The sequence below is a fragment of the Tursiops truncatus genome, chromosome 1, assembly GCF_011762595.2.
Source record: "Tursiops truncatus isolate mTurTru1 chromosome 1, mTurTru1.mat.Y, whole genome shotgun sequence".
In the NCBI taxonomy this organism is placed as follows: Eukaryota; Metazoa; Chordata; class Mammalia; order Artiodactyla; family Delphinidae; genus Tursiops; species Tursiops truncatus.
The window spans coordinates 25,299,983-25,326,772 of record NC_047034.1 but is presented as its reverse complement, the minus strand read 5'-3'; the positions used below and the strand labels follow the sequence as shown (position 1 = coordinate 25,326,772).

Below are 26,790 nucleotides of genomic sequence, written 5' to 3'. Positions count from 1 at the left end.
GCTTCTCTTGTTGTGGAGCCTGGGTTCTAGGCGTGTGGGCTTCAGTAGTTGTGGCATGCGGGCTCAGTAGTTGGGGTGCACGGGCTTAGTTGCTCTGCAGCATTTGGGATCTTCCTGGACCAGCGCTTGAACCCGTGTCCTGTGCATTGGCAGGTGGATTCTTAACCACTGCGCCACCAGGGAAGCCCCTCTCTTGCTGCTTTTAAGATATTTTTGTTGTCTTTAGTTTTCAGAAGTTTCTCTAGGATGAATCTTGATGTGCATTTCTTTGGATTTTTCTTATTTGGATTCACTTAGGTTTTTTTTTTCCTTTAAGTTTTTGTAGGTTTTTTTTTTTTAATTTTTTTTTTTATACAGCAGGTTCTTATTAGTCATCAATTTTATACACATCAGTGTATACATGTCAATCCCAATCTCCCAATTCATCCCACCACCACCACTGCCGACCCGCCGTGGCTTTCCCCTCTTGGTGTCCATATGTTTGTTCTCAACATCTGTGTCTCTGTTTCTGCCTTGCAAACCGGTTCATCTGTACCATTTTCCTAGATTCCACATATATGCATTAATATACGATATTTGTTTTTCTCTTTCTGACTTACTTCACTCTTTATGACAGTGTCTAGGTCCATCCACGTCTCTACAAATGACCCAATTTCGTTCCTTTTTATGGCTGAGTAATATTCCATTGTATATATGTACCACATTTTCTTATTCCATGCATCTGTCGATGGGCATTTAGGTTGCTTCCATGACCTGGCTATTGTAAATAGTGCTGCAATGAACACTGGGGTGCATGTGCCTTTTTGAATTATGGTTTTCTCTGGGTGTATGCCCAGTAGTGGGATTGCTGGGTCATATGGTAATTCTATTTTTAGTTTTTTAAGGAACCTCCGTACTGTTCTCCATAGTGGCTGTATCAGTTTACATTCCCACCAACAGTGTAAGAGGGTTCCCTTTTCTCCACACCCTCTCCAGCGTTTGTTGTTTGTAGATTTTCTGATGATGCCCATTCTAACTGGTGTGAGGTGATACCTCATTGTAGTTTTGATTTGCATTAGTCTAATAATTAGTGATGTTGAGCAGCTTTTCATGTGCCTTTTGGCCATCTGTATGTCTTCTTTGGAGAAATGTCTGTTTAGGTCTTCTGCCTATTTTTTGATTGGGTTGTTTGATTTTTTAATATTGAGCTGCATGAGCTGTTTATATATTTTGGAGATCAATCCTTTGTCCGTTGATTCATTTGCAAATATTTTCTCCCATTCTGAGGGTTGTCTTTTAGTCTTGTTTATAGTTTCCTTTGCTGTGCAAAAGCTTTTAAGTTTCATTAGGTCCCATTTGTTTATTTTTGTTTTTATTTCCATTTCTCTAGGAGGTGTGTCAAAAAAGATCTTGCTGTGATTTATGTCAAAGAGTGTTCTTCCTATGTTTTCCTCTGAGAGTTTTATAGTGTCTGGTCTTACATTTAGGTTTCTAATCCATTTTGAGTTTATTTTTGTGTATGGTGTTAGGGAGTGTTCTAATTTCATTCTTTTACATGAAGCTCTCTGGTTTTCCCAGCACCACTTATTGAACAGACTGTCTTTTCTCCATTGTATATATCCTTGCCTCCTTTGTCATAGATTAGTTGACCATAGGTGCCTGAGTTTATCTCTGGGCTTTCTATCCTGTTCCATTGATCTATGTTTCTGTTTTTGTGCCAGTACTATATTGTCTTGATTACTGTAGCTTTGTAGTATAGTCTGAAGTCAGGGAGTCTGATTCCTCCAGCTCCGTTTCTTTCCTTCAAGACTGCTTTGGCTATTTGGGGTCTTTTGTGTCTCCATACAAATTTTAAGATTATTTGTTCTAGTTCTGTAAAAAACGCCATTGGTAATTTAATAGGGATTGCATTGAATCTGTACATTGCCTTGGGCAGTATAGTCATTTTCACAATCAGTTACCTTCTTGAATAACCAGGTAGATTTTTTTATGTTCAGTGGCATTAATTACATTCACATTGTTGTGCAACCACTACCACTATCCATTTCCAGAACTTCTGTGTTATCCCAAACTGAAACTGTGTACCCACTAAACAATAATTCTCCATTCCCTTCTCTCTCCAGCCCCTGGTTATCACTATTTTACTTTCTGTCTCTATGTTTTTTACTACTCTACATACCTGATATAAATGGAATCATACAATATTTATCCTTTTGTGACTGGCTTATTTCACATAATGTCTTCAAGTTTCATCCATGTGGTTTCATTTTTAAGGCTGAATAATATTGTCTGTATATTCCACATTTTGTTTATCTATTCATCTGTCCATGGACATTTAGGTTGCTTCCACCTTTTAGCTAAGCTATTGTTAATAATGCTTGCTATGAACATTGGTGTACAAATATCTGTTCAAGTCCCTGCTTTCAATTCTTTTGTGTTTATACCCAGAAGTGGAATTGGTGGATCAAATAGTAATTCTATGTTTCATATTTTTGAGGAACTGCTATACTATTTTTCCACAGTGGCTGCCCCATTTTGCATTCCTGCCAGTAATACGTAAGGGTTCCAGTTTCTCCACATCCATACCAATATATGTTGTTTTCTGTTTTTTTTCCTTAATAATAGACATCTTAGCAGGTGAGAAGTAGTATCTCATTGTGGTTGTGGTTTGCATTTCCCTAATGATTGGTGATGTTAAGCACCTTTTTCTGTGATTTTTAGCTATTTGCATATCTTCTTTGGAGAAATGTCCATTCAGGTCCTTTGACAATTTTTGAATTGGGCTGTTTTGGTATTGTTATTGAAGTTTAGGCATTCTCTCTATATTCTGGAAATTATTCACTTATCAGATACGTGATTTGCAAATATTTTGTTCCATTTTGTGGGTTGCCTTTTTACTCTGTCGATAGCATCCTTTGATGCACAAACATTTAAAATTTTGATGAAGTTCAATTCGTGTATTTTTTCTTTGTTGCCTGTGCCTTTGGTGGCATATCCAAAAAAGTCATTGCCAAATCCAGTCTCATGAAACTTTTCTTCTGTTTTCTTCTAAGAGTTTTATAGTTTTAGCTCTTATATTAGGTCTTTAATCCATGCATTAGTTTTTAAAAATATAGTGTTAGGTAAGGTTAATTTTTTAACCTTAGGTTAAAACCTTAAGGTTAAAACCTTAGGTTAGGTAAGTGTTATTTTTTGCATGTGGATATCCAGTTTTCTCAACACCGTTTATTGAATGGACTGTCCTTTCCTCACTGAGTGGTCTTGGCACCCTTGTCAAAAATTATTTGACATATATCTGAGAGTTTATTTCTGGCTCTCTATTCAATTTCATTGGCTTATATGTCTGTCTTTATGCCAGTACCATGTTGTTTTGATTACTGTAGTTTTGTAGCAAAATTTGAAATCATAAAGTGTGAGTCCTCCAACTTTTTTTCTTTTTCAATATTGTTATGCTATTGGGGTCTTGAGGTTTCATATGGATTTTAGGATGGATTTTTCCATTTCTAAATAAAATGTCAGTGGGATTTTGACAGAGATTGCATTGAATCTATAGATTGCTTTAGGTTGTATTGACATCTTAAAATGATATTAAATCTTTCAGTCATGAACATGGAATATTATTCTGTTTATGTCACCTTTAATTTTTTTCAGCAATGTTTTATAGTCTTCAGTGTATAAGTCTTTTACCTCCTTGATTAAGTTAATTGCTGATTATTTTATTCTGTACGATGCTATTAGAAGTGGAACTGTTTTCTCAATTTCCTTTTGGGATCATTCCCTTTTGGGATCATTCCCTATCCGTGTATAGAAACACAACTGACTTTTGCATGTTAATTTTACATCCTCCCACTTTGCTGAATTTCTTAGTTGGAACAATTTCTTTTGTGGTATCTTTAGGGTTTCCTACATATAAGATCATGTCATCTATGAAGAGAGAGAATTTTACTTTTTTTCAATTTGAGTGCTTTCACTATTATTTCTTCAAGTACTTTCCCACTCTGCCCTCTTTCTCTTCTCTTTCTGGGACTCCACTGTTAGATCTTTTGTTATAGGTACCGTGGGTCCCTGAAGCTCTGTTCAATTTTACCTTTTTTAGTCATTTTATCTCTGTTTTTTAGATTGGACAGCTTATATTGTTCTATCTTCAAGTTCATTATTTTTTTATCTTTTATTTTTTGGGGGTACGCGGGCCTCTCACTGCTGTGGCCTCTTCTGCTGCGGAGCACAGGCTCCGAACGCGCAGGCCCAGCAGCCATGGCTCGCGGGCCTAGCCGCTCTGTGGCACGTGGGATCCTCCCGAACTGGGGCACGAACCTGTGTCCCCTGCATCGGCAGGCGGACTCTCAACCACTGCGCCACCAGGGAAGCCCCAAGTTCATTATTAACTCATTCCTCTATCCATTTTGTTGTTAAGTTCCAGTCTGTATATTTTGGTAATTGTATTTATCAGTTTGTAAATTTCTGTTTGCTGCTTCTTTCTATCTTCTAGTTCTTTGCTGAGGTGTTCTGTTTTTTCATTTGTTTTGAGGATGTTTGTAATTGCTTGTTTGAGCACATGTATGATTGGCTTTAAAATCTTTGTCAGATAATTCTAAAATCTGTTATCTTGGAGTTGCAATCTGTCGATTGTCTTTTTCTCCATGAAGATTGAGATCTTCCTTGTTCTTGGTATGATGAGGGATTTTCAATTGAAACCTGGACACTTTGAGTATTAGGCTGAGATTCTGACTTTCATGTAAACTTTGTTTCAGCTGGCTCTCTCCAGTATTGCTCCAGCAGGAGTATGGCAGATGACACCATGCTACTGCCAGGCAGAAGTACAAGTCCAGGTTCCTCACTTGGTTCCTGGTCACTGCTGGGCTTACACTGTCTGGTAGGTAAATTTCTGCTTGCTTCCTGTAATGTAACTTAATCACTATGCTTTCATTTTATGATTATTCTCTTAGTTATCTTCTCTTTCTTTGGTTCAGCAACATACTCTTGAAACTGATATTCTCTGTTTTAAGTTAGTAGGGGACAGTCATAAACATCAGAGGCAGGGGCTCTGCCAAACGACGCTTTGAAGGCACTGCTGATGATTGTGGCACGTCACCTCCGCATGCCCCCTTGTCCTCCCCCTCTCCCTCCCATCTGCCCACATGTTAAGGTGATGTTATGCATTTAGACGAGAGCTTTTTAACGTTGAGACCGCGGGCCTATAGAAAGTCCATGGAGAGGCTTCAGGTGGTCCCTAAATACCTTCCCCACCAAATATAAAAAAAAAAATGTTGTGCAGTGTGGATACGGGGTGGGGGGCAGGGAGGTGGGATGAATTGGGAGATTAGGATTGACGTATGTGCACTGCCATGTTTAAAACAGATAGCTGGTGGGAACCTGCTGTATAGCACAGGGAGCTCAGCTCGGTGCTCTGTGACGACCTAGATGGGCGGGATGGGGGGGTGGGGTGGGAGGGAGGTCCAAGGGGGAGGGCATATATGTATACAGATAGCTGATTCACTTCATTGTACAGCAGAAACTAACACAACATTGTAAAGCAACTATACCCCAATTTTTTAAAAAAAATGTGTGTATGTGCATTTTCTCTGGTGAGTCAGTGGTCCTCACACAATTCCTAAAAAAGAGCGTGACCAAAGAGGTTAAAAATCATTGTAGCAGATTAAGAAATGGGAGCAATAGACTTGCAGGCTCTAAATCATCCATTTAGAGGGGCTTGAAATCAGGGTGCAGGCTGGAGTAGAGAGAGACCAGCATGTGCTTGGAGCTTTGCCTGCATGAGCTGGAATAGCTAGTAACCATGTGGGTATGAGAGGAGCTGTGCTGGGGACTGGGCCTGAGCTCCCTGTTCAGGTCCAGAAAAAGCTAAAAAGATCCTCAAAGTGTACAATGCTTCAACATAATGAAATGAGAAGAGAAAACACATTACAGTGTAATATAAGAAATTTACATCTAAATAAAAAATGGTTATTGAGGGGGAAGAAGTTGGACTTTTTCCAGCCTGACCTCCATTAACAAGGCACTACCAACAAAGCAGCTAGTGTAGCCCAGGGTGAGGGAGCTGGCAGCATGCAGAGCTCACAGAAAAGAAGCAGGCTCACTGACGAGACAGGCCAGATGAGAATGGTTGCCCCTGAGGTCCAAGAAGTCAAATTAGTGGCTAACAAAATCCTTCTAAGAAATAAATGGGAAGAAATGAAAATAGATTAGAGACAGGAGAAAGCAAGAGGGAGGTACGGTGAAGGGAGCCCAGGACTGTCCTGTGGCAGCAATCCCAAGAATTTCAGCTGAGCCCAGGGGAGATGGGAGCCTAAACCAAATCAGAACTGGGCGAAGAGGATTCCTTTCCTGGAGGAGGCCGGGCCTAATTGAATCTGTACCTAATTTTTGTTTCTGAAGCTTTTCTCATTTTTGTTTCAAACTCAGCCTCTGAAACCCTTATTCAAACTCGTTCATCCCATTATTTCCAGAGTTTCTAAGGAAGAATGTCTGGGGGTGCCAGTCGAAAGAGAACATCAGTTTAAAAAAGGCAAGACCATATCTTCCCTTGCCCCTCTCTGGGTTACCTGAGCCCTGAGAAAGCTCGGGAGGAGAGGTGTTCTGCAGAACGAAACTGCCCTGCTTCTAGACTCACAGGTGCTGTGAACTTGCAAAAAGATGGAGGTGTGCAGCCTGTCCCTCTGTGTGATACTGGGATATACAATAAGAAATATATACTTGGTCTTCATCCCTATTTCTGGCATTGAGTTCCTAAAACCCTTGGAATTTCCTAAGTGATGAGAATGATCAAGGTGTCTTTATTATTTTAATAAGGTGACTTTCAGAAGCACCTAAGGATGGGGACTGGTTGCTAGGATAACCAACCATAGGATAAGACGGTTGGAACTTTCAGGGAAGAGGAACTGGAGGTTGAATCAATCGCCAATGGCCAGTGATTTCATCAGTCATGCCTCTGTAGTGAAGCCTTCATAAAAACCCACAAGGACAGAGTTTGAACGCTTCCAGGTTGGTGAACACATGGAGATTCGTGGAAAGCGGTGAACTCGGAGAGACGCCCTATGGGCATCTCTTCCATCTGGCTGCTTCTGATTCATAGCCTTTTGTAATACACTGGTGATCTTAGTAAGTAAAATGTTTCTTGGAATCCTGTGAGCTGCTTTAGCAAATTAATCAAAACCGTGGTGGCATCCTCGGCACCGCTAAGCCATAGCCAGTCAGTCTGAAGCCTGTGTGACAGCCTGGGCTTCTGACTGGCGTCTGAAGTGTGGAAGGCGATCTCGGGGGGCAGTGGGATCTGATGCCATCTCCAGGTAAATGGTGTCAGAACTGAGTTGAACCGTAGGACACCCAGCTGTGTCTGAGAATTGCTTGTTGAAGCGGGAAGACCCCTGCCACACATTGGAATTGGGTGGGCAGAACCTTACCCTGCTAGTAAATGGTCAGCATATGTCCTGAGAAGATCTGGTCCACTAGCCACATACGTAGTACATATACATATTAGCTAAAAGAAGAGGGCCAGGGTGGTGCTTTTAAAGACCTCTCCTCATTAAAAAATCCATTCATTCAAGTAGGTGTCCTTGATAGACCTTGCTGTGTTCAGGGCATGTGTCTAGGTTTGGTAGCCCCAGGAGATACAAAAGGTATCTTGTGGAATTCCCACTCACCTCCAGGAAATGGAACACACCCATGTGAACTGCTGGGGAGCAGTTCTATAATATAATTGTTCAACAGGGGAAACACTGTATAACCCCAAACTCCAAATGCAAGTGCTAAAGGGACTAGATAGTGAGGGAGTGGTCAGAACAAGGGTTCCTACACAATAATAATCCTTTATACTCTCCAAACACTTGGGACTCAGCCAAACACACCCTTACGCACTACCTTATCGACTTCTAAAATAACTCTATGGGGTAGGTATGATCCTCATTTTTAAAATAGGAAAATTATATTCAGAGGGCTTGAGACTTGCTTCAAGTCATAAACGTAGTAAATGACGGGACTGGAACCTGAACTCTGAATCTGAGTGTCTTCCTACTACGTGACACTCCCGGGGCGAACATCTGCTTTCTGGTCGATATCAGAACCCAGGAGACTCCGTGTCTCTTCCAGAGCCAAGCGGGAAGTTTGGGTGGGGCCATGACTAGCGCCAGGCCTCACGACAGACGTTCTGATGCTGCTCCGAGGTCTTTCACTTGGCAGCTGTCAGGGTCCATATGTGGGCTTATCTTTGGTACCAGGAGCAGAAGATGCTAAAACAATCACCAAGGGAGGCTTCTGGAGGAAATGAGGCAAGCTCACAAGAAGGACGTGAGGAAGACAGAATGGAACAGGGCACGAAGGGTATAAAAGGGCAGCAAGAGTGTCCCAAGAAGGACTGGTGATCCGCCTGGCCCACAGATATCCCGTAAATCTGTACCTAGACGTCAGTGTGGGTTCGTTCATGCTTGTCTTTGCAGCTGAGGGTGTGAGATGTCTCCATCGAGAGTCCTGCGTGCAATGGCAATGATAAAGCCTCACGTGAAGAGTAGAAAAGATCCAAATCCCCTCAGATTTCTCTTTCACGTCCTCCTCTGAGTTGGCACCAGGAGCTCAGCGGGATCTGAAGGGATTTCTACACTGAGTCTTACTAGAGAGTCTCAGTTATTTGCTGGGCCAGTCTAGAGCCTCGGATCCCAGCCTGGATCTGATGACGTGTTCACGCGTCTGTCTCCTCCACTGAACTGTGAGGACAACACTGGGCCTTATTCAGATTAACAGAAGCATTTAATCAACACATATTAGATTAAATCGAACAGACTGGACCTGGCTCTGGTTCAGTGTGACTCAAAGCCTCCTTAGCGCCTTCAGTTTTCAAATGGACACGGAAATGCCTGGCCCGCTGGCCTCAGATGGCTGTCAGCTGTCATGAGGGCCCGATCAGTCATGTACATGTGAGCAGTATTAATACTTTCTAGTCCCATAAAACATCAAGGACTAATTTGATCACTTATAAAATGCCTACTTGGAGGTGACCCTGGGTTGGGTCCATGATATACGTGGGAAATTTCCTCCACATTGTTTTCCCGTCAGAACATTCACAGGGTAGACCCTCAGTGAGTCTTTTCTGCCCAACTGATTTGACTGGTTGACAACCATTAGCCAGACCAGAAAAGGAAAGTTCTCCTGAGACCGCAGGAGCCTTCCAGTGTTCTCCATCAGTCTGGTAACGACGTCAGACAAGGCAAAGAGAACAGGAAGCGCTGGCCACCTTCAGCCATCCTAGTGTTCTCCCTGTTGACCACAGGCTGATTTCAGTTAGAGACCAGGAAAAGGGAACAGGGCTAGCAATCAACAGAAACCAGCATTAGGGAATCTCACTTGTAAGAATCCCTTAGGCATCTGTTATTTTTCCCATCTAAGTGTGGATCAGCCAGCCCCTAGACACTCCCTGAGAGATCCTGATTCAGGGCCCGGGTCTCTCCACCCTTCTGCGGACAAGGGCATCGTGGCCCAGAGGACCTGGGAAAGTGCCAGGTGCTGCCCATGAAAGCCCACACACCAGCTCTCCATAGCCGCCACCAGTGCCTGGACCAGACCAGCACCTGAGTTCTGCCTTTGGAAGCCACGGTTTGGGTGAGGGGGTGTTCTTCCAGGGTGGAAAGGCCAAGACAGCAGAGAGCCCTGGGCCCTAGTGGCAGAGGAGACTCATTGAGAGGGTGAGGACAGGCGTCACACTTTTTTTTTTTTTTTTTTTTTTGCGGTACGCGGGCCTCTCACTGTTGTGGCCTCTCCCGTTGCGGAGCACAGGCTCCGGATGCGCAGGCTCAGCGGCCATGGCTCACGGGCCCAGCCGCTCCGCGGCATGTGGGATCTTCCCGGACCAGGGCACGAACCCATGTCCCCTGCATCAGCAGGTGGACTCTCAACCACTGCGCCACCAGGGAAGCCCGAAATTCACTCTTTAACACTGCATTCCAACACACACCCAGTTCTCCCCCTTGAGTTTCTCCGCACTTGTTGCTAGCACTGTATTGACCTCTCGCCCTCGCTCCCTTCCTCCCTTCTTCCAACAGTGGATACTTGCTAAGTCCCAGACCTCGCAGCCTCCTGGGGGGCGGGGCAGCAGGTATTCCTGCTGCCCTGTGATGAGTGCTCAGCTGACAGAGTGAGCGGAGTTGTAGCGGGGCAGGGAGGACACAACATTCCACCTGGGCCTTAAAGGGTCAGTAGAGTTCTGCCAGGCCCAGGGGCTGGGGTCGGGGGAGGGCATATAAGGCAAAGGAGACAGCTTGGAAAGGACCATGCCTGGGCAACAGTGAGCGGCTCAGTGTACACCAGCTGGTGTGTGTGTGTGTGTAGGTGGGCGGGGGGAGGCTGGAGGTGACGAGGCTGCAAAGGTGGTCTGCAGACAGGTGGTCAGGGGGCTGGGAATGTGGATTCTGTTCTGTGGGTGGGGAGGCATGGACAAGGGTGGCCTGTCCACAGTGGAGAAGGGCACAGCCGCAGTGGTGTCTGAGGCCAGTTTGCACCAGTTAGGAATTGATTGTTAAATTTTACTGATTCTTGTGAACTGGTTGATTTGACATTGGGAGTTTAAAATCAGCAACGGTGGGCATGTTTATACCAAAGACATCAGCAAACATCACAAATCATTTTCTTTTTTGAAGCTGGTTTTTAACATTTATGGGTACGCGTGTGTGTACATATGTGTGCTTGCACATGTGCATACACACACGTGTGTAGAGTTGCTAGAAATCACAAGGAAGAGGCCTAGCAACAACCAGGAAAAGGTATTCCAGGCAGAACTACATGCTATCTTGGCACACTCACCAGCCTCAGATTCTTCATCGCTTGGGGAAACATGCCTTGATGTAACTGCAATTTGCCAACTTTCATTACCTGCACGCCTCTGACGGGATGGTTTCCTGGGAAAAAAATCCTGGAAGAAAACAAATGGCAAACAGTGTCAGTAGCTCTCACTGGTGCAGTCAGCACAGTCAGGAGACTATGAAAGTGGGAGCAAATGCTGGGTGTGAATGTCAGTGAGCCACTGAGAAGAATCAGCTCTGCAGCCGGGAGAACGTGATACCGAGGGAAGAAGCACACTATTGGTCTTCTGTTCCCCAGAATGCCTTTTGCATTGGGGAAAAAAATGACAGGACTGGAATACCTCTCTAATAAACACTAAAAGAAGAGAATCTGGACCTCTGCGTTTATATTTGGCAGGGGGTGTAGGGACCAGGTGCCAATCTTATCCTCCAACCTCCCCCGTGAAACTCCAACACCCAGGATAGCCTTGGACCAGAAGCTGGCCTCTCAGTGTATAATTGTTAAGTAAATGAATTTTCATTTACTTTCAGGATTCCCCATATAGAAACGCCCACACGCTCCTTTTAACCGCAAAGCTCCCTGAGTCTCAGTGCAGAGTCCATCATTCATCACAGAGTCCACCTTTCTTACAGGCCCCGTGTATTTATTCTGTCATCACTGGACTCTGTTTTTTTGTTTTTGTTTTTAACATCTTTATTGGAGTATAATTGATTTACGACGTTGTGTTAGTTTCTGCTGTATAACAAATTGAATCAGCTATGCGTATACATATATCCCCATATCCCCTCCCTCTTGTGTCTCCCTCCCACCCTCCCTATCCCACCCCTCTAGATGGTCACAAAGCACCGAGTTGATCTCCCTGTGCTATGCAGCTGCTTCCCACTAGCTATCTATTTTACATTTGGTAGTGTATATATGTCCATGCCACTCTCTCACTTCGTCCCAGCTTACCCTTCCCCCTCCCCCTGTCCTCAAGTCCATTCTCTGTGTCTGCGTCTTTATTCCTGTCCTGCCCTTAGGTTCTTCAGAACCATTTTTTTTTTTTTTAGATTCCATATATATATATATATATATATATATATATATATATATCACTGGACTCTTTGGATTCAGACACCCCATCTGTGCTTGCTACCGTGTTGCATGTAGGAACTCTGTACATACTTGACCTCTTTCATACCCAACAGAATAGAACAGGGTGTTGCAGTGGACCGAAGAATGAAAACCCAGGACTATGTTTCAGACCCAGTGTTATTTCAACTCGATTCAACAAGAATGTATTACGTGAGATTCAACAAAATGTGTACAGTTTGGCCCCTTCTGCCCCCCACATCCTCTAGCCTGATAAGTCTCCTGACCTCCGGCTGTATGTGCAAGATCAATCCTGAGGCCGGGGGACATACTATACTGTATATATATGATCTTTTCCCTCAAGGCCCAATAATCCCATGAGACACAAGGCAAACATTCATACCACAGTTTAAAAATATCACAGAATAGAGCATGATTTAGTGTCCCGATGAAGCCTATGTTAATTAGTAGATGGCAATGCTCAGTTCAAGTGTGTGGAATGAACTGAGAAAATGATACAGGAGTTATGAAAAGGAGAGTTATGATTGGTTGGACCAGGGAAGGTTTCTTAGAAGAGGGTAAGAGGACTTAACCTGGCTCCCCAGGATCTGAGAAGGTTTGTCTGGGTGGGGAGAACGGAAACACATCCAAACTGTTGCATGGCACGAGCGAGGGTGCATTCCAGATGCTTCCCATCCAGAGAACATAGGTGCCTGCCTGTAGGCCTGAGTCATGGCTTATACGGGGCTTACCATGTGCCAAGCACTGTTCTGCTTTTCATTTATGAACTAGTCATGGAACCCACATTCAGCCTCTGCTGTGTAATAGAGATGAGGTAGCTTTATCAGGAGAGACATGTATGTTCTCTGATTAGTATACTATCTTCAAACCATTCCCTCTCCCTGAACCTCAGCTCTTCCCCACATGAAATGTGATATAGAAACTTTTTTCATTCAGGCTCTTAAAGAAGCAGAAAGCAGTACCTCAGAGAGAGGTATTTAAATTAATAGGTCGGCCATGCTTCTCTTAAAGAACTGAAAAGGGAGCGGGGGAGAACAAAGGGGACACCTGGGTCCTGGATTTTCCGTCGTCTTCTGAGCATGCCAAGAGATCAGTCACTTCACCTCTCCCCCTTACAAAATGAACATCATGATCTACTTCTGTGGAAAAGATTTTAAGATTCCCCAGACAAAAGGCTTAAATATAGGACGCCACTGCCCTGTACTTAATTGCCTTGGACACTTTCCTTGAAAAACACACCTGCATTTGGAACTTTATTTTATTGCTGTGAATGTGGCATAATTAAATTTAAAGGCCAAAATGTAATTTCATACTAATAATCATTCCATTAAGTGGATGTCTGTCACATCAGTTAGCAGAAGGAAAGAAAATCTTTGGTTCTATGGTGGCAGAGAAAGTGGTGCATAATTACTCCATGAAAGGTACTTGCTCCGGTTGCTTAAAGATATTAAAAAATGAAGTGGAGTTTAATCAGGAGAGGATGAGGAAGTGTCTGGGAGGGGGACTTCCACATAAATATTTACGGAGCAGCCTAACAGCTCTGGCAGGGGTGCTGAGTGTGTGCCTGGGTTGTTTCTGGAGGCCTCCCAGCTGACATATGGAATAAGCATCATGATTACTTGCTGGAATAGCACCCCAAGGAAAACCGGTGAAGCTCACTCCTGCTGGGAGAAGTTCTCTACCCAGGGCGTGGGCTTTCATCAACTTTACCGTGTGTGACAGTGATGAGAGGAGGCCTGCAAGAGGTCTTCAATCACAGACTGTCAGGAATCAAGGCCAGGCTGAGAGCCTGAACCAGAGGAGGAATCAGGGATGCCTGAGGACTGCAGGGACTAAAACAGGAGTCTGAGTGGGAAGGTGTAGTAGCTAGGAGAGGCCAGGTACTGTGCCCAGTGCATAAAGGATACAAGAAGCCCACGGTGAGTCCCTGCCCTTGCTTAGGATACAGTCTGATTGCAGATGTGAAGCAAATTGAGTTATGATACAGAGAGGATTATGAGAGCTGCCAGACCACGGCACAGACAATGGGTGCTCCAGAAGCAGTGGAGACCACAGTGATCAGGGAGATTCCCTGGAGCAGCAGAGCTTGAGCTGGTTCAGACTGGAAGAGGCGATGGGCTGCTAGGACAGCATGTGGAGCATGGGGAGGGCGGGTAGCTCTGGCAACGGTACCGGAGGCTGGAGACAAAGGGCCAGTGAATGCATGATCTGACCGGCAGCGAAGGAGAGCGGGAGAGGAGGTGCACCTGAGGCCAGGCTGTGCAGAGGCATCCATGCCCAGCTAGGAGGTTCAGACTTTGCTTGCAGGCAGCTGGGCCCTACAGAGGGGCTGAGGGTGTTTCACCAGAATAGGAGACAGGATAAATTGGAAAAGAGACTCTAGAGGCAGAGAGACCTGAGTCAAGATGTGGTCATGAGAACAGAAAAGAAGGATCTGATGCAAAAAATGGCCTACAGCTGATTCAACAGGACCTGGAGACTTGCTGGGGTCTGGCAGTCAGAGCTGACTCCCAAGATTCAGAAATTGAAATGCCGCCACAAAAAACACAAGCAAACTATGTAATAACAAAATCATTCAGCAAGGCATTCTACTTGTTTGGGTGTTATAAATTTTCTTTTCATGGGTACAGTGCTAACAATCACGTGGTCCAGGATGCTGGGCCTAGAATGGAAAAAGTGCCCTTGGTGTTTCTGAGGTGAATAAGTGTATAGGAAGAAGGCGTTTAAACAAGCAGAGAAAAGCAGCAGCACACATGCTAGTTTAATTCAGACCCATAAACACCAGGATCTTGCTGCCATATTCTACAAGGAGGCTGAGGGTCAGGGAACTGGAATGTCTCAAGTTAAAAGGGGGTAGAGAAAAACATGGCAGGACCTATGTTGGCAGGACCCATGTTGTTGGTCTTGCTGAGGTTTTTCCACATGATGCAATTACCAATCACACTGTTTCATTACAGGTAGAGTTTTGACATTTATATGACAGGAAAAACCATTTATTGTTAGGGTTATTTTTTAGAACTGATATAAAATACATCACTGAATTTAAAACAAGAGCTTAACTTGACTCTATAAACTGTATTTTAGAGTAACCAAATAGCTATAATGTATGAATTTTAGCTGATAAATGTGAATTTTAGCTGATTAATGTGAAATCTAATTCTAATGATGGAATTAGAAAAATCAGCATTTTGCAACTCTTGAAGAATCCACAAAAAAAGTATCACTAGATGAAATCAGCAGATCAAAGAATGATGGAAAATTTTTAAATGGATAAACCAGGTTGTTGCCATCTGAACCCACTGATCAGTCTTAGCATCACTAAAGTGGGACAGCCAGATATTACATGCTATCTGATATGATGCAATAAGAAGGATTTTACACCACCTATAAAGGATCCTTGCCAAAAAACAAAAACAGAAACAAAGAAACTAAATTTAATCAAGCCCATAAAGTTAAATTCCATTTCATAGGAAAAACAAGTGGTAGAGGAACAAATAAAAGCAACCAGCTAAATTCGAGATATGGGAAATTCTACAGGACCTTCACCCAGGATCTTCAGCAGGTCAATGGCGTGAAAAGAAAAAGATGGCAGGGGAGGAGAACACTCTAGATTGAAAGAGACTTAAGAGATACAACAGTCAAATGTAATTTGCAGACCTTCTGCATCTTAAAACAACTGTAAAAAGACATTTCTCATTCAATCTAGGAAATTTGAACATGAAATGGCATTGTGGGTAAGAAAATGTCCACATTTTTCAGAGATACAAACTGAAGTATGCATGGATAGAATGATGTAATGACTGAGTTTTGATTTAAATTTCTTCAGCATAATTTCTCTTTCCAGCAATGGTGGGTTACCTTGTTTCAGACCAAACCCTGTGCTAAGAACAAGAAACATTAGACAAAATATTTATAAAATTCTGTTTGGGGCTTCCCTGGTGGCGTAGTGGTTAAGAATCTGCCTGCTAATGCAGGGGACACGGGTTCGAGCCCTGGTCTGGGAGGATCCCACATGCCGCAGAGCAACTAGGCCCGTGAGCCACAACTACTGAGCCTGCTCATCTGGAGCCTATGCTCCACAACAAGAGAGGCTGCGATAGTGAGAGGCCTGCGCACCGCGATGAAGAGTGGCCCCTGCTTGCCACAACTAGAGAAAGCCCTCGCACAGAAACGAAGACGCAACACAGCAAAAATAAATTAATAAACTCCTACCCACAACATCTTCTTTAAAAAAAAAAATCTGTTTGAAGGTGTCAAAGAATCACAGAGGGACAGGGGTCTGGATGTGGCAAAATGGCAGAAAGAGCAGAAGCTCAAGTAGGTGATCCTTACACCTTGCTGCTTTTCCCTTTGCTGATTTGAAAGTAGAGGCAGATAGGCTAAACAGCTGAGCAGAAGTTTTGGCAGTCTCAAGGATATGGAGACACAGAGCTTGGAGTTCAGGGCTTAGCAAAGATGAGAAGGAGCTCCAGTAAACATCCCCAACTTTCATTTGTGAGCCCCACCAAAGGGCTACAATCCAGGAATAGTGGTAAGCCATAAACAGACTGGCCCTCCCAAAGACTGAATCATTTCAAACCCTGACTGGAGTAAGGTGATCTGTTTCTACCCTGACTGCCAAAAGCAAAAGTAAATTCTCTCTGAAGGAAGATAACATAATCCTGAATCTCAATTATCTCTCTAATTTTTCTATACAATGTCCTGCATTCAGTAAACTTATAACCAGGCATACAAAAAGGTAAGAACTGTCTGAAAACCAAGAGAAAAACATAGACAATGAAACAAACCTACAGGTTTGCAGATATTGAGGCTCTAATAAATCAATTAAGAAACAATTATAAAAAGTATGTTTGCAAACTTAATAATAGAAAAGAACTTTAGCAGAAAATTGAAATTATATAAAACATAACCAATGAAAATTCTAGAACTGAACAATAGAAAACTGAAATTAAGATCTCAGTAGTTTAACATCAGACTTATCACAGCCAAGGAAAGAATTAGAGAACTGGAAAGCAGGTCAAAAGAATATATCAGTTGCAAAACAAAGAGAGATGAGGAAATGGAAAATAAAGGGGAACACAGGTCTCATATAGGTAAACTGGAATCTCAAATGAGAGATGGGAGAGAATGGCAGAAGCAATATCTAAAGCCATAATGGCTGAGAATTTTCAGAAGTAATGAAAGCTAAGAATTGTAAAAAGAATAAAATAATTCAAATAAGGGGAAAAGAGGGGGAAGTAAGGTGAGAGATAAACTAAGTGTTGCAAAATCTTGATAATTATTGAAACTGGATAATAGATATATGAAGGTTCATTATATTTTTCTATTTTTGTGTATGTTTGAAATTTTTCATAATTAAAAAAGCAGAACACTGGGTTTTACTTTTTCACCTTCAGAAGTTATGGACTCTGGTAGATAACTGCCCCAAGTTTCAGAAGATTTTGGAATTTTACTTAATTCTAAGTCTTATATAGAAATGAAATGATACACACAATGAGTGGCATACAGTGGCCTTCCACACTGTCAAGACATCAGATCGACACTACTTGATAGCTAGAAGAACAGCAGATGTAACAGCAGCTCACACTCAGCATTAAGAAGCTTTGCTCTAGGTCTTAAATCAAGTGTAGAAACTCATTGTCAAACACCATGGGTAACTGAGACAAGGAAGCATGAAAAGGCAGATAGAGTCATAGGATGTTCCTTAGGGTCTTTTTGAGTTAAACCAGCTGCTGTATGGAAGTTATTTATGCCTTTGTGGTAGGGTAGCTTTATTTGTAATATGATACATTTTTGTTGTTGTTAGTTAAAAAAACAAAGATCCTAACATTGGGAAACAAAACCAAAGAAAAAAGGACAGACTATACTGGGAACTTCAGAACAAGGAGAACTATTTCTTACCATTTCTTAATTAATTCACACAGTCTGGAGAGGTGCTGCTCTCCAAGTGGGGTGATGAAGCCTTACTTCTCCATTACCTCTACAGCTTGGTTCTGTTGGTGACAGGAGGATCAGGGCCATGAATTCTCACTTGTTTCCAAAAGAAAAAGGTCCTGGCTTCCAGCCTAGATTGAACCCTCACCTCTTGCTCCATCTGTGACATGTGCTGTCAGCCCCACAGCATTGAGAAAGATGGCTCTGCCACCCACCCCCCCACCTCCTGCCACCTGAGTATAGGAAAATAAATTCATAGTGCTTCTTATAACCCCACCACACATCACAATGGGATTTTACAGTGTTACACTGAGACTTTGTCTCAATGCAATGAGATTTTTCTTGGGTTTATTTTATGCCATAAAATAAGTAAGCAGGATAATTTCCTTACACAAAGAATGCATTTCTGCCTCTCTTAATTTCCACCAAATAGGTCCTTCACTCACAAGGCAGAGCTTTCTTACGCTCAGAAGTTTGACAATTTATAATTATTTGTATATGATCCATTGTTCGAAAGAATCTCTAAATCAGATAATAAGTACAGGAGAGCTTTTTGTTTATTTTAAATGCTCAAGTAATTCAGCCTCTGGAGCAGAGGTTTTATGGTAGATAAATTAGAATGAGGGAGTTTGAGAAGATTTGGATTTAAGACCTGGTTCTTCCAAGCACTTAGCAGAGTGACCACTTCACATCACAATTAACCTGATGGTAAGAAAACAGATGGGAGAACATTTGGGACTGTCAATCACATATAAACACAAACTAGTATTATTAAGTTTCCAGGGATAGTGGATGTAAGGTAATTAGTTGCGACGCACTTTTACATCCATATTGAGATAAACAATGGGAAAAAAAAATCACTCAATTTTGTTGCAAAGTGTAAAAAGATAGCCTAATAGCACCAAAATAGTTATATTCCAACAGCCAAAAGACCCACCTGGATCACCTGTGTGTTTGCCTGTTCCTTTTTAAATGCAACTTGAATATGTAGCAACACAAAGAGAAGCCTGGTGGGGTCTGGAGAAACTGAGAAGATACTGGCTAAGTAGCCAGGAGCTGCCTCCTTAAGGAAAGACTTACGATGCAGATAGGGTTGTGTCCAATTTTGAACCTAAAAGTTTGAGTTTTAGCTTTCTTTTTAGAAAAATGAACAGAGAAGACATTGCCCATACTTATAACTTTCAACTTAGGTGTGCTTAGTTTCATTTAATGTGGATTTGTGCTCAAATTTCCTCATGCTCTTTCCAGACCTGCTCATGTGCTGCCTGGCCCACTGGCAGTTTGGCTAACAGCAGGGAGACATCATAGGCCAGTCCATGCGGTTGGCCTTGTATGCAGCACAGTGGAAAGAACTGGTCAGAATCTTCCAGGCAGGCAGGATGGTACTCCGCTGTATGCAAATAGTCCTTTTTGATACTCATAATGGTGAGAGTACTGTCCTTTGTCTGGCTTTTGCCTGTCTCATATCTTACAGCACTTTTTTCTTAGGGTATGGAATATTTAATACTATTTTGAAATATTTCAAAAAGGCCAGCCAGTATGACTGAATTATACTGTAACTATAATTTAGTTATTAAGTCCTTGGGAAAAAAATGGCAGTGAGATTTTCATTAGAAAAGTTCCACTTGGGGATTTCCCTGGTGGTCCAGTGGGTAAGACTCCACGCTCCCAATGCAGGGGGCCTGGGTTTGATCCCTGGTCAGGGAACTAGATCCCACATGCATGCCGCAACTAAGAGTCCACGTGCTGCAACTAAGAAGTCCGCCTGCCGCCACTAAAAGATCCTCCATGCTGCAACTAAGACCTGGCACAGACAAAATAAATAAAAATAAATAATAAAGTTTTAAAAAGTTTCTACCTTAAAAAAAAGAAAGAAAAGTTCCACTTGTCCTGTACAAGGTCTATTTGTCCACTTATATGGGCAATAAAAGACACCTCTGAAGTTCTGGATAGGTACTCTAAATCCCCTAAATATCTGAATACACAGATGATCATATCACTCTGAGATCATTTCCCAAAAAGAAGCCCTTGAGTAGAAATTTTAAAATTTATTTTCATAAATTATTTATTCATTTGGGCCTGTTCAGATTTACGAAAACTGTTTTAATGCTGTTTCTGGTAATATGGCAAGCTTAATAGCCATATTGATTATCTCACTGAAAACAATGTAAAATGATAGATAAAATATTTTTAAAAGTAATAACGTCCTGGCAAGATAGTAAAGAACTGTCAGGCCAAAATCTAAATGAAGAGGTACCTTTGAGAAGTAAGCAGGATTGCGAAACCAATGCTATACTGGTGTGCTGAAACCTCTGGCTTCATCTGCTTTTTGGAGCTTGCAGGGCAGAAGAGCAAGCTCAGTGTCTACCCAATGGTGAATGGTCTAATAGGGAAGCTTCCCCTCTTTCTTATCATGGGAGGCAGATTATATTCAAAAGAGTCACAGTAAGGCTGGCAGTGAAAGCCAGAAGCCAGTAGAATGATACCTTCAATGTGCCTAGGAAAAATTATTCCTAGTCTAGTATTCTATATCCTCAAAAATATCTTTCAAGAATCAAGATGGAGAGGTAAAGGTTCAAGGTTACTTTTAGAGGTGATGAAAATGTTCTAGAATTGACTGTGTGGATGGTTGCACATATCTTTGAACATAATAAAAAACCAATAAATTGTACACTTTAAATGGGTAAATTGTATGGTAAGTGAATTAATTACATCTCAACAAAACTTTAACAAAAAGAATGAGACGTTAGCACCCACAAAATGAAATACTTAGGTATAAATCTAGCAAAATATATAGAAGATCTATATAAGGAAAACTACAAAACTCTGATGAACAAAATCAGAATAAATGGAAAGATATTCCATGTTCACTGATAGGAAGAGTCAATATTGTCTAAATGTCAGTTCTTCCCATCTTGATCTATAGATTCAATGCAATCCCAATCAAAATTCTAGCAAGTTATTTTGTGGATGTCAACAAACTGATTCTAAAGTTTTATGGAGAGGCAAAAGACCCAGAATAGCTAGCACAATACTGAAGGAGAAGATTAAAACTGGAGGACTGACACTACCCAACTTCAAGACTTAATGTAAAGCTACAGTAATCAAGACAGTGTGGTACTGTATTTGTGAAAGAAAAGACAAAATGGATCAATGGAACAGAATAGACCCACATAAATACAGTCAACTGATCTTTGACCAAGAAGCAAAGGCAATACAATGGAACAAAGGCAGGTTTTTTCTTTAACAAATGTTTCCGGAACAACTGGACATCCATATGCCCAAAAAAAAAAAAGAATCTAGACACAGATCTTAACACCCTTCACAAAAAAGAATTCAAAATTGATCTTGGGTGTGGTGGTACCTTTTTAGTTACAACAACAAAAACATGATCCATGAAAGAAATAATTGAGAAGCTGAACTTCATTAGATAAAAAACTTCTGCTCTGTAAGACAATGTCAAGAGAATGGGAAGATAAACCACAGACTGGGAGAAAATATTTGCAAAAGACACATCTGATAGAGGGTTGTTACCCTAAATATACAAAGAACTCTTAAAGTGCAACAATAGGAAAAAAACCAATTTAAAAAATGGGCCAAAAACCTGAACAGACATCTTACCAGAGAAGATGGCAATTAAGGATATGAAAAGATGCCCCATATTATATGTCATCAGGGAAATGCAAACTAAAATAACAATGACATATCAGTATACATCTATTAGAATAGCCAGAACACTGACAACACTAAATGCTGGCGAGGATGTGGAACAACAGTTCTCATTCATTGCTAGCGGGAATGCAAAAGGGTACAGCCACTTTGGAAGAGTTTGGCGGTTTCTTGCAAAACTAAACATGCTAAACAGACTAAACCACAGTACCCAGGAATGGTGTGCCTTGGTATTTACCCAAAGGAGTTGAAAACTTAACATCCACACAAAAACCTACACATGGATATTTATAGCAGCTTTGTTCACAACTGCCCAAACTTGAAAGCAACAAAAATGTCCTTCAGTAGGTGAATGGATAAATAAACTATGGTATATCCAGACAATGGAATATTATCCAGTGCTAAAAAGAAATGACCTATCAAGCTATGAAAAGACATGGAGGAACCTTAAGTGTATAATACTAAGTGAAAGAAGCCAATCTGAAAGGGCTACATTCCAACTCTATGACATTCTGGAAAAGGCAAAACTATGGAGACAATAAAAAGATCAGTGGTTCCCAGGAGTTTAGAGGTGAAGGAGGGATGAAGAGGCAGACCACAGAGGATTTTTCAGGGCAGTGAAATACTCTATATGATACCATAATGATAGATACATGTCATTATACATTTGTCCAAACCCATAAAATGTACAACACCAAGAGTGAACCCTAATGTAAACTATGGACTTTGGGTTACTGTGATGTGTCACTATAGGTTCGTCAGTTGTAACAAATGTCCCACTCTGATGGGGAATGTTGATGATGAGCAAGGCTATGCATGTATGGGGTAGGGAGTATATGGGAAATCTCAGTACATTCCACTCAATTTTGCTGTGAACATAAAACTGTTTTTTAAAAAACTAAGCCTTAATTTATAAAAAGGAATGAGGTTGAAATAAAGACATTTTTGGACAAAGAAAAATTGTGTATTTGTCACCTCAGATCTCAACAAAAGGAATTTCTAATTATGTACTTCTGGTAGAAGGAAAGTGAGCCAAGATGGGAAGTCTAAGGGCAAGAAGGACTGAAGAATAAAGAGAATGCTTACATGGGTTAATCTACGAACACTGACAAACAAAACAATTTTAGAGGGTTAAAAATATGGTAAAAATAAAAAATACAATAAGCACACCATATATGTCATTAGGGAAGAAAACAGGATTCAAGAATTCTAAAGTCCTTCTAAATCCAGGAAGAACCTACAGTGATTACATGCATATTTACCTTATATTTCTTTAAGTAGTTCATCTATAATTTATATACCTATGGAAGGTAGGATATATTTAATAATAAAATAGTCTTAAATAACTGATTTAACATTCAGTTTTAATTTCTAGATACAAAGCCTTTGTGTAAAGAACAATTAAATTAATTATAACCTATGAACTTAATGATCTTAAAAGATTGAGCATTAAATCAAGAAGGGAACACTGTGGTTTTTAATTTTTTAAAAAATTTATTAATTTTACTTATTTTTATCTTTAGCTGTGTTGGGTCTTTGTTGCTGTGCATGGGCTTTCTCTAGTTGCAGTGAGTGGGGGCTACTCTTCGTTGCGGTGTGTGGGCTCCTCATTGCGGTAGCTTCTCTTGTTGCAGAGCACAGGCTCTAGACGTGCAGGCTTCAACAGATGTTGCACGCGGGCTCAGTAGTTGTGGCTCATGGGTTCTAGAGTGCAGGCTCAGTAGTTGTGGTGCACGGGCTTAATCGCTCTGTGGCATGTGGGATCCTCCCGGACTGGGGCTCGAACCTGCATCCCCTGCATTGGCAGGCGGATTCTTAACCACTGAGCCACCAGGGAAGCCCAACACTGTAGTTTTTAAAATGTACATACTTTTCCTTTGTTTGGAAGGAAAAAATTAAATTTATAAAAAGTTAACAACTAGTAAAAAGTTGCACAATCTAGTTTTAAATAGAAGATGAAATATAGTTTGCCATCTATAAGCTTAACCAAGTTGTATGTCTGTATCTATAAAACAGTGTGTCTCTAACAAAACTGAGAGTGTTGCTGTTGACATGTATTCCAGAAGTGACAGGTACTTTTACTGAAATTAGCTGATACAGATGCCAAGCACTCAAGAGCCCCTAGCTCTTGAAGAAGTCTTAGGCTCCCAGAGCACAGGTGTTGGGAGGAGCTGGAACGTGTGCTGAGAAGCAGAGATGTTCTCTTTTGCAGTGATTTCCAAAGGAAAATATAGTCTCTTGGGGCAGAGAATATGGCACTGCTTAGATGTAGAATTGTGAGACAGTGAGTCTGTGGCAAGGGTTGGCAAACTATGGCCCGAAGGCCAAATCCCACCTGCAGCATGTTTTCATAAATAGTTTTATTGGCATACAGCAACACCTATTCATTTACATACTGTCTATGGCTGCTTTCGGTCTACAGAGCAGAATTGAGTAGGTGACTGTACAACTTGCAAAGCCTAAATATTTACTATCTACCCCTTTACAGAAAAAGGTTGCAGACAGTTGGTCTAAATAGGAGTTTCTAGAAGTAAGAGGCTGGAGAGAGGATCTCATACAAAAAAACAGACAGCAGAAGCAAAAAGAACTAAAATTCAGCAGGCTGTGGAATGAAAACCACATTCACAGAAGGACAGACAAAATGAAAAGGCAGAGGACTATGTACAAGATGAATAAACAAGATAAAACTCCCCCAAAACAATTAAATGAAGTGGAGATAGGCAACCTTCCAGAAAAAGAATTCAGAATAATGAGAGTGAAGATGATCCAGGATCTTGGAAAAAGAATGGAGGCAAAGATCAAGAAGATGCAATAAATGTTTAACAAAGACCTAGAAGAATTAAAGAACAAACACCTAGAAGAATTAAAGAACAAACACCTAGAAGAATTAAAGAACAAACAAAAAGAGATGAACAATACAATAACTGAAATGAAAAATACTCTAGAAGGAATCAGTAGGAGAATAACTGAGGCAGAAGAACAGATAAGTGACCTGGAAGACAGAATGGTGGAATTCAAGGACACAGACCAGAATAAAGAAAAAAGAATGAAAAGAAAAGAAGACAGTCTAAGAGACCTCTGGGACAAGATTAAATGCTCCAACATTCGTATTAGAGGGGTCCCAGAAGGAGAAGAGAGAGAGAAAGGACCCGAGAAAATATGTGAAAAGAGTATAGTTGAAAACTTCCCTCACATGGGAAAGGACATAGCCACCCAAGCCCAGGAAGCGCAGAGAATCCCAGGCAGGATAAACCCAAGGAGAAACACACCGAGACACATACTAATCAAATTGACAAAAATGAAAGACAAAGAAAAATTATTAAAAGCAACAAGGGAAAAATGACAAATAACATACAATGGAACTCCTGTAAGGTTAATATCTGACTTCTCAGCAGACACTCTATAAGCCAGAAGGGAGTGGTGCGATATATTTAGTGATGAAAGGGAAGAACCTACAACCAAGATTACTCTACCGGGCAAGGATCTCATTCAGATTCAACAGAGAAATCAAAAGCTTTACAGACAAGCAAAAGCTAAGAGAATTCAGCACCACCACACCAGCTCTAAGACAAATGCTAAAGGAACGTCTCTAAGTGGGAAACACAAGAGAAGGAAAGGACCTACGAAAACAAACCCATAACAATTAAGAAAATGGTAATAGGAACATACATATCGATAATTACCTTTAATGTGAATGGATTAAATGCTCCAACCAAAAGACAGGCTCGCTGAATGGATACAAAAACAAGACGCATATATATGCTGTCTACAAGAGACCCACTTCAGACCTAGGGACACATACAGACTGAAAGTGAGGGGATGGAAAAAGATATTCCATGCAAATGAAAATCAAAACAAAGTTGAAGTAGCAATACTCATATCAGATAAAATAGACTTTAAAATAAAGAATGTTACAGGAGACAAGGAAGGCACTACATAATGATCACGGGATCAATCCAAGAAGAAGATATAACAATTATAAATATATATGCACCCAACATAGGAGCACCAATACATAAGGCAAATGCTAACAGCTATAAAAGAGGAAATCGACAGTAACACAATAATAGTGGGGGACTTTAACACCTCATTTACACCAATGGACAGATCATCCAGACAGAACTTAATGAGGAAACACAAGCTTTAAATGACACAATAGACCAGATAGATTTAATTAATATTTATAGGACATTCCATCCGAAAACAGCAGATTACAGTTTCTTCTCAAGTACACGTGGACCATTCTCCAGGATAGATCATATCTTGGGTCACAAATCAAGCCTCGGTAACGTTAAGAAAACTGAAATCATATCAAGCATCTTTTCTGACCACAATGCTATGAGATTAGAAATCAATCACTGGGAAAAAAACGTAAAAAACACAAACACATTGAGGCTAAACAATACGTTAGTAAATAACCAAGAGATCACTGAAGAAATCAAAAAATACCTAGGGACAAATGACAATGAAAACATGATGATCCAAAACCTATGGGATACAGCAAAAGCAGTTCTAAGAGGGAAGTTTATAGCAATACAATCCTACCTCAAGAAACAAGAAAAATCTCAAATAAGCAATCTAACCTTACATCTAAAGGAGCTACAGAAAGAAGAACAAACAAAACCGAAAGTTAGTAAAAGGAAAGAAATCATAAAGATCAGAGCAGAAATAAATGAAATAGAAAAAAAGAAAAGAATAGCAAAGGTCAATGAAACTAAAACCTGGTTCTTTGAGAAATAAACAAAATTGAGAAACCTTTAGCCAGACTCATCCAGAAAAAGAGGGAGAGGACTCAAATCAATAAAATTAGAACTGAAAAAGGAGAAGCTACAACAGACACCGCAGAAATACAAAGCATCCTAAGAGACTACTACAAGCAACTCTATGCCAATAAAATGGACAACCTGGAAGAAATGGACAAATTCTTAGAAAGGTATAACCTTCCAAGACTGAACCAGGAAGAAACAGAAAATATGAACAGACCAATCACAAGTAATGAAATTGAAACTGTGATTAGAAGTCTTCCAACAAACAAAAGTCCAGGACCAGAAGGCTTCACAGGTGAGTTCTATCAAACATTTAGAGAAGAGCTAACACCCATCCTTCTCAAACTCTTCCAAAAAATTGCAGAGGAAGGAACACTCCCAAACTCATTCTATGAGGCCACCATCACCCTGGTACCAAAAGCAGACAAAGATACTACAAGAAAAAAAAATTACAGATCAATATCACTGATGAATATAGATGCAAAAATCCTCAACAAAATACAAGCAAACAGAATCCAACAACACATTAAAAGGATCTTACACATGA

General features: G+C 41.1%; 1 protein-coding gene across 3 annotated transcripts in view; it reads right to left on the bottom strand.

Annotated features, from left to right (window-relative positions):
* The window catches only part of SMYD3 (SET and MYND domain containing 3), a 720,594-nt gene that overhangs the window by 7,609 nt on the left and 686,195 nt on the right, over positions 1 to 26,790 (bottom strand). For all 3 annotated transcript variants that reach the window (XM_073801287.1, XM_073801276.1, XM_019920436.3), the window contains one exon: positions 10,783 to 10,891. In XM_073801287.1, coding sequence (XP_073657388.1) covers positions 10,783 to 10,891 — 109 coding nt within the window. The remainder of the gene's footprint in view (positions 1 to 10,782; positions 10,892 to 26,790) is intronic.